The sequence below is a fragment of the Rhinopithecus roxellana genome, chromosome 12 (assembly GCF_007565055.1).
Source record: "Rhinopithecus roxellana isolate Shanxi Qingling chromosome 12, ASM756505v1, whole genome shotgun sequence".
Taxonomy (NCBI): Eukaryota; Metazoa; Chordata; class Mammalia; order Primates; family Cercopithecidae; genus Rhinopithecus; species Rhinopithecus roxellana.
The window spans coordinates 116185044-116193117 of record NC_044560.1 but is presented as its reverse complement, the minus strand read 5'-3'; the positions used below and the strand labels follow the sequence as shown (position 1 = coordinate 116193117).

Genomic DNA, 8074 nt, shown 5'->3' with positions numbered 1-8074 from the left:
AGTCTTCCCCACCTGAAACCCCCAGCCTGTACTTCCCTCACCACAGCTCCTATCATGTCATAAAGAATTTATTCTCTCATCTCGCTGACGATCCCGAGGCCCTGATTCCCAGGGAGCTGGCCAGGTGGTGTTCTCCTTCCTGTGTAGACAAAAGTGCACAAGGAAAATGCTGCAGCTATGGGACCTGGTGACCCCAGGAGTCTAGACTTACAAGTCTGGACAAGCCCCTCGGGGGGCGTCAGTATCTTCACCTGCGGCGTCCAGTGGGGGTGGGAGCAGGATGGCTTCCCAGCCCCGGTCTCAATCCGACAGCACGTGATGCCCAAGTTCTCCTTCTGTGCACTGCCAGAGCTCTCACTCACCCTCCGGCTTCCTGTCGGGGCTTCTTCAGCCCCACCCCACATTTGGGGCATTTCCTTCCCTGACAGAGGGACCTGGGACCGGGCTGGGGCCCTGGCGGATGGAGACATGCTGCCCCTGCTGCTGCTGCCCCTGCTGTGGGGGGGTGAGTGAGCTGAGGGAGGAGGGACAGGTACGGGGGTGAGAAGGTGGGGCTGGAGCTGCAGCTGAGCCTCTGTGCCCCGCCAGGGTCCCTGCAGGAGGAGCCAGGGTATGAGCTGCAAGTGCAGAAGTCGGTGACGGTGCAGGAGGGTCTGTGCGTCCTCGTGCCCTGCTCCTTCTCTTACCCCTGGAATGCCTGGTACTCCCCTCCCCCACTCTACATCTACTGGTTCCTGAACGAGAAGAGCCCATACTATGATGAGCCTGTGGCCACAAACAACCCAGGCAGAAAAGTGAAGTCAGAGACCCAGGGCCGATTCCGCCTCCTTGGGGATGTCAGGAACAAGAACTGCTCCTTGAGCATCGGAGATGCCAGAATGGGGGACGCGGGAAGCTATTCTTTTCGCGTGGAGAGAGGAAGGGATGTAAAACATACCTACGTACGGAATAAGCTGAACTTGGAGGTGACAGGTATGGCGGGGGCCCTTGGAGAGGACCCTGGGACGTGGAGACTCCCGTGTGAGAACAGGGACAGGACCTGGGCAGGGGCGGTTGGAGGAGGTGTAGGACTTGGGGCAGGTCGGGGCCTGAGGCCTGGCCACTCTCGGGGTCACACCGTACGTCTTCAGGCCCCTGGGGCCCAGGTATCTCCCTGTCTCCTCCTCAGCCCTGACAGAGAAACCCGATGTCCACTTTCTGGAGCCTCTGGAGTCCGGCCGCCTCACAAGGCTGAGCTGCAGCCTTCCAGGATCCTGTGAAGTGGGACGACCTCTCACATTCTCCTGGACGGGGGATGCCCTCAGCCCCCTGGACCCCGAAACCACCCGCTCCTCGGAGCTCACCCTCACCCCGAGGCCCGAGGACCATGGCACCAACCTCACCTGTCAGGTGAAACGCCGAGGAGCTCAGGTGACCACGGAGAGAACTGTCCAGCTCAATGTCTCCTGTGAGTGTTGCTGGGGACACAGCTGGGTCCCCAAGGGCAGTGGGAGTAAGGTGTGTGTGTGTGTGTGTGTGTGTGTGTGTGTGTGTGTGTGTGTGTAGAAGAGAGAGAGAGAAAGAGAATGATAACCAGGGAAAATTCGTGTGTGGGCAGGAAGGACAGCCATCCCCACCTGGTGGGTTTCTGTGGCCCCTCCTTGGGTACCTCCCAGGCCCACGCCCCTCCCACTTGTCACCTCTGAAGCCGGGGTTGTATCTTTCTATCCCAGATGCTCCCCAGAATCTCACCATCAGCATCTTCTTCAGAAATGGCACAGGCACAGGTAGGAAAGATCGTCTTCCCTCTGGGGCTGTGATGGGAGCCTTCTATCAGCTCAGGGTTCAGCACTGGGAGAGGAGACCCTCCCTCACCCCTAAGACCCTGTGGTCTGGGTCCCTCCTGCTCCCAGCCCCCCGCCATCCCGGTCACTAAGATCTTGCACGAACAGACCTAGTATTGCTTTTAGCTTCTCCCTTTTCTCTGCTCCCTTTTTCAAATGTATTTTTTCATTGTGAGAAAATACACACAGCACAGAATTTGTCTTCTCAGCCATTTTAAAGAGTACAGTTCAGCAGCGTTAAGTGTGTTCACATTGTTGCGAAACCAAACTGCAGAGCTCCTTTTATCTTGCAAAACTGAAACTTTGTACTCACCAAACAGCCACTTTCCACTTCTCCCTCCTGCCACCATGCAGTCACCATTCTACTTTTCTGTGTCTGTGAATTTGAGTACTCAGAACATGCTGTTCCCTTTTCTTGAATTTCTGCCTGTCCCCATGTCCTCTGACGCACGCCCTGCTTCATCTCTATCGCATCATCCTTTTCGGGAGCCTTCGACTTTCCCACCTCCCATAGCTCTGTCTCAGAACCCTGTTCTTTCCCTCCACATTCCTGAGTGATCCGATTTTTCCTTGACCCTGTCCTGATGCCTCCCACAACTTTATATCCAGCCCTTTCTCTGAGGCACAGATCTGCACATTTAGCCACCTCCCTCGGATGCTTCTCAGCTCCTCCTTCCCTGTTCATACCAGGGCTGTTCTGGACATCGCTCTGGACAGCACCCTTTCTCATCAGCTGCTCCATGAGTCCGCAAGTCTTGACATGTTTACTTCACCAATTATCACTTCCCTCCTCATCCCCTTGGTTCCAGGCCCAGATCAAGTCTCATGCTCAACCCTGGCCCATTGTCCCAACCTCCTCCCAGCCTCCCTGCCTCCCTGCCTCCCATCCCACTTCCCTCTGGTCCGGGACCTCCTTGGCTCCAGCAGGATCTTTCTAGATCCAGCGCTAACTCTGTTTCCCTTGCTCACAGCCCCCTACTGCTTTCCAGGATAAAGCCCAAGGCCCTCAACCTGGCACCCAAGGCTCCAAAAGATGTGAACCTGCTTCCTCTACCTCCATTATTGTGTCTTGGGAGCTCTGGGTCCTCCCTGCCAGGTTGCAGATATAGGAGCCTCTTTCCTCATCTTCTTCTCTCAGTTCTTGGCACATCTGCACCTGAGCTGTCCATCCACTTCTTCTTAATGTGAGAACTCCCCCTCATCCATCTTTTCTCAGCTCAGCTACCTTCTTTCTGATAGCCTGACCTGATCACCAAGTCCTCACCCCTTCACGCATGACTAGTCCATCCTCAGCACTCACCACACAGTCTTGTCTTTCTTCTTACAGCTCATGGGAGGAGTGAGGGAGAATTGGGCCTCCCAGCTCCACTCACCTGGCTGTGTATCTCTTTCCCAGCCCTGCGGATCCTGAGCAATGGCATGTCGGTGCCCATCCTGGAGGGCCAGTCCCTGTTCCTCACCTGCACAGCTGACAGCAACCCCCCTGCCTCACTGAGCTGGTTCCGGGATGGAAAAGCCCTGAATCCCTCCCAGACCTCAATGTCTGGGATCCTGGAGCTGCCCAACATAGGGGCTAGAGAGGGAGGGGAATTCACGTGCCGGGTTCAGCACCCGCTGGGCTCCCAGCACCTGTCCCTCATCCTTTCTGTGCAGAGTGAGTTGCAGGACAGGTGCTGAGGGTGGACAACCTGGTGAGGTATTCAGGTTGGTGGGAGGGACTGAGGCCTGGGAACAGCACTTTACCTTCTTCTCCTTTCCCCCAGGAAGCTCCTCTTCCTGCATATGTGTAACCGAGAAACAGGAGGGCTCCTGGCCCCTCGTCCTCACCCTGATCAGGGGGGCTCTCATGGGGGCTGGCTTCCTCCTCACCTACGGCCTTACCTGGATCTACTATACCAGGTGAGCAGGCCTGCCTGTCTCCAGGAAGCTCCTGAGTTCCAGGTGGGGCTGAGCTGTGCTGCCCCACCTGAAATCAGAACTGAAGTGGCTGGTGCTGATCTGAGGCCCGTGTTGGCTCTTTAGGTGTGGAGGCCCCCAGGGGAGCAGGGCTGAGAGGCCAGGCTGAGCCCCTCCTGCTCAAGACAGAACCGAGGTGTGGATACCCAGCCCTGCGGGACAGACGCAGGACATCACTGTCAGCTTCTTTCTGGAGGCTCACATCCCACTGACTACCCTTCTTTTCCTTTCTGCCCCAGACCCGTCTACTTATCCCCCTCTGCTTGTGAGTCTTGCCCCACCACACCTGCATCCCCATCTGCACCCCCCCTTCCCCACCCCCCCTTCTCTTCCCCCTCCATCCTCCATCTCCAGCCCTGTGAAGGGAACGTACTTTCGGTCTTATACCCCCAATACTCAAAACTAGCCTTTTTTTTTTTTTTGAGACAGAGTCTCGCTCTGTTGCCCAGGCTGGAGTGCAATGGCACAACCTCCGTTCACTGCAACCTCCACCTCTGGGGTTCAAGCAATTCTCCTGCCTCAGCCTCCCTAGTAGCTGGGATTACAGGTGCCTGCCAACACACCCAGCTTTTTTTTGGTTTTTTTGAGGTGGAGTCTCGCTCTGTCACCCAGGCTGGAGTGCAGTGGCACGATCTCGGCTCACTGCAAGTTCTGCCTCTTGGGTTCACGCCATTCTCCTGCCTCAGCCTCCCCAGTAGCTGGGATTACAGGCGCCCGCCACCACACCTGGCTAATTTTTTGTATTTTTAGTAGAGACAGGGTTTCACCGTATTAGCCAGGATGGTCTCAATCTCCTGACCTTGTGATCCACCCGCCTTGGCCTCCCAAAGTCCTGGGATTACAGGCATGAGCCACGGTGCCCCGCCAATTTTTTTTTTTTTTTTTTTTTGTATGTTAGTGGAGATGGGGTTTTACCATGTTGGCCAGGTTGGTCTTGAACTCCTGACCTCAAGCAATCCACTGCGTTGGACTTCCAAAGTGCTGAGATTACAGGCATGAGCCACTGTGCCTGGCCACCAAAAGTTACCTTCTTAACACTTGAATTTCTGGTCTCCTCAACTTCCTTATCCATATAGGCACAGACAGGCAGCATTTGTTTTCCAGTTAAAACTCTACCTCACTGTGATTATTATATAATACAATTATTATAAAATAAGTAAAACTTTTATAAAACAATGCAACATAATCGATTTTACTCTTTAATGCCTCTGTGAGAGTTTGTAGACAAAAATTATGTCTTTTTTTTTTTTTTTTTTTTTTTTTTTTTGCGACAGAGTTTCTGTCTTGTTGCTCAGGCTGGAGTGCAATGGCAAAATCTCAGCTCACTGCAACTTCCGCCTCCCAGGTTCAAGTGATTCTCCTTCTGTCTATATCCATCTATATTGTCAGGTTCTGTGCATCATATAGCTGGAATCAAACATTATATATGCTTTAGGGTCTACTTTCATTTTCAGTATGGTTTTCCTGGTTTATCCATGTTGTTACACGTATCATCAACAGCTCATTTTTGGTTTTGGTGGGTTTTTTGCTTTGAATATTATGCAGTCAGGCTTCTGTATCCACTGGTTCTGCATTTTCCCTTTAATCACCACTTTTGCTGCACCACAAAAATTTTGTTATGTTATATTTTTATATTAGTTCAAAATATTTCCTTCTTTCCCCTGAGATTTTTTTTTAATCTATGGATTGTTTAGAAGTGTGTTGTTTAATTTCTAAGTGATTACAGATTTTACTGTTTTTTTATTTTTAAACACATTATTTAAAAATGGTGTTTTATTTATTTATTTTTAAAATTTATTTATTATTATTTTTTTTGAGATGGAGTCTCGCTCTGTCACCCAGGCTGGAGTGCAGTAGCCAGATCTCAGCTCACTGCAAGCTCCGCCTCCCGGGTTTACGCCATTCTCCTGCCTCAGCCTCCCGAGTAGCTGGGACTACAGGCGCCCGCCAATTCGCCCGGCTAGTTTTTTGTATTTTTTAGTAGAGACGGGGTTTCGCCGTGTTAGCCAGGATGGTCTCGATCTCCTGACCTCGCGATCCACCTGTCTTGGCCTCCCAAAGTGCTGGGATTACAGGCTTGAGCCACCGCGCCCGGCCCAAAAATGGTGTTTTATTTTAAACACATTGTTACTAATTTTTTTTTTTGCGACAGAGTTTTTAGTTCCATTTTAATAAATACACATGCTTGATATGATTTTTTTTTAACTTTTAAGTTCAGGTGGTACAAGTGCAGGTTTGTTACATAGGTAAAGTGTCATAGGAGTTTGTTGTACAGATTATTGCATCACCCAGATATTAAGCCTAGTACCCATTAGTCATTTTCTGGATCCTCTCCCTCCTCCCACCTTCCACCCTTTGAAAGGCCCCAGTGTGTGTTGTTCACCTCTATGTATCCATGTGTTCTCATCATTTAGCTCTCACTTATAAGTGAGAACATATGGTATTTGGTTTTCTGTTCCTGTGTTAGTTTGCTGAGGATAATGGTCTCCAGCTCTACCCATGTCCCTGCAAAGGACATAATCTCATTCTTTTTTATGGCTGCATAGTATTCCACCGTGTATATGTACCACATTTTCTCTATCCAGTCTACCATTGATAGGTGTTTAGATTGATTCCACGCCATTGCTATTGTTAATAGTGTGCAATGAACATATGTGTGCATGTGTCTTTGTAACAGAATGATTTATATTCCTTTGAGTATATACCCAGTAACGGGATTGCTGAGTCGAATGGTATTTCTGTGTTTAGGTCTTTGAGGAATCGCCACACTGTCTTCCACAATGGCTGAACTAATTTTCACTTTCACCCACGGTGAGAGTCTTTTATATTGGTTAAGTTTGTCTTGTGACACTGGTCTATCTTGGTGAATGCTCCCCGTGTGCTTGGAAAGAATGTGCATTGCCCTGGTATGGGACAAATGTTAAATGGCAATTAGACATAGTTGCTTGATGGTGTTCACTTTTATATCCGGTAACTTTTTTGTCTACTAGCTCCGTCTATTACTGAGAGAGGAATGTTGGAGTCTCTGATCATAATGTTGGATTTTTCAGTTTCTCCTTTCAGTTCAATCAGTTTTGTGTCATGTATTTTGAAACTCTGTCGTTAGGTGCATACATATTAAGAATTCTTATGTCTTCTTAAAGAATCAACTTAAAAAAAATTTTTTTTTTTTTGAGATGGAGTTTCACTTTTGTTGCCTAGGCTGGTGTGCAATGGCGCGATCTTGGCTCACTGCAAACTCCGCCTCCCAGGTACAAATGATTTTCCTGTCTCAGCCTACCAAGTAGCTCGGATTACAGGCATGGACCACCACGCCTGGCTAATTTTTTTGTACTTGGTAGAGACAAGGTTTCACCATGTTAGTCAGGCTGGTCATGAACTCCTCACTTCAGGTGATCCACCTGCCTCCACAGTTGGCTGAATCAACTGTTTTACATTATGTAACATCACTTTTTGTTCTTGGTCATTTTCTTTGCTCTTAAGTGTACTTTGTCTGCTATTAACATGGCTATTCCAGTTTTCTTTGACTGGTGTTGGCATAGTATGCATTTTTACACCCTTTAAGTCCTAGCCTCACCTCATTATATTTGAGGTGAACATTTTAGAAAGCATATATATGGGTCACACTTTCAATTTTAACTCATTCTGACAATCTCTAAAATTTTTAGAGTATTTGCATTTAATGTTATTATTGATATGCTTGAATTTAGGTGTACCATTTTATTACTCCTATTTTTCTTTTTTATTATTTATTTTATTTTATCTTATTTATTTCTACCATTTTCCTGCCCTGTTTTGGGATTATTCAAACATATTTTAGTATTCTGTTTCAATTTATTTACTGTGATTTCTTTGTTTCTGAGACAAGGTTTTGCTCTGTAGCTCAGGTTGGCGTGCATAGCTCACGGAAACCTTGAATTCTTGGGCTCAAGTGAGCCCTCCACCTTAGTATCCCAAAGTGCTGGGGATTACAGGCATGAGCCACTGTAACTGGCCATATCGACTGCGGTTTTTTTAACGGCTCCATTGAGATATAATTTGCATACCATAAAATTCACTTTTTTTTTTTTTTTTTTTGAGATGGAGTCACGCTCTGTCGCCAGGTTGGAGTGCAGTGGCATGATCTTGGTTCACTGCAACCTCCGCCTCCCAGGTTCAAATGATTCTCCTGCCTCAGCCTCCTGAGTAGCTGGGATTACAGGTGAGTGCTACCACACCTGGCTAATTTTTGTATTTTTTAGTAGAGATAGGGTTTCACCATGTTGGTCAGGCTGGTCTCTAACGAACTCCTGACC

The 8074-nt window shown here is 48.9% G+C and overlaps 1 protein-coding gene across 2 annotated transcripts; it reads left to right on the top strand.

Moving 5' to 3' along the window:
• The first annotated feature begins 342 nt into the window (after positions 1–342).
• On the top strand, positions 343–6929 carry LOC115891977 (sialic acid-binding Ig-like lectin 14). Of its 2 annotated transcripts, none has more exons than XM_030913519.1 (7): positions 343–505; positions 589–972; positions 1169–1447; positions 1713–1766; positions 3220–3477; positions 3587–3722; positions 6528–6929. In XM_030913519.1, the coding sequence occupies exons 1-7, from the start codon at positions 469–471 to the stop codon at positions 6565–6567; spliced, it is 1188 nt and encodes a 395-aa protein (XP_030769379.1). In that variant the 5' UTR covers positions 343–468; the 3' UTR covers positions 6568–6929. The 2 variants fall into 2 exon arrangements, with proteins under 2 accessions (XP_030769379.1, XP_010374858.2); XM_010376556.2 differs by lacking the exon at positions 6528–6929 and adding an exon at positions 3846–4305.
• Positions 6930–8074: the final 1145 nt, after the last annotated feature.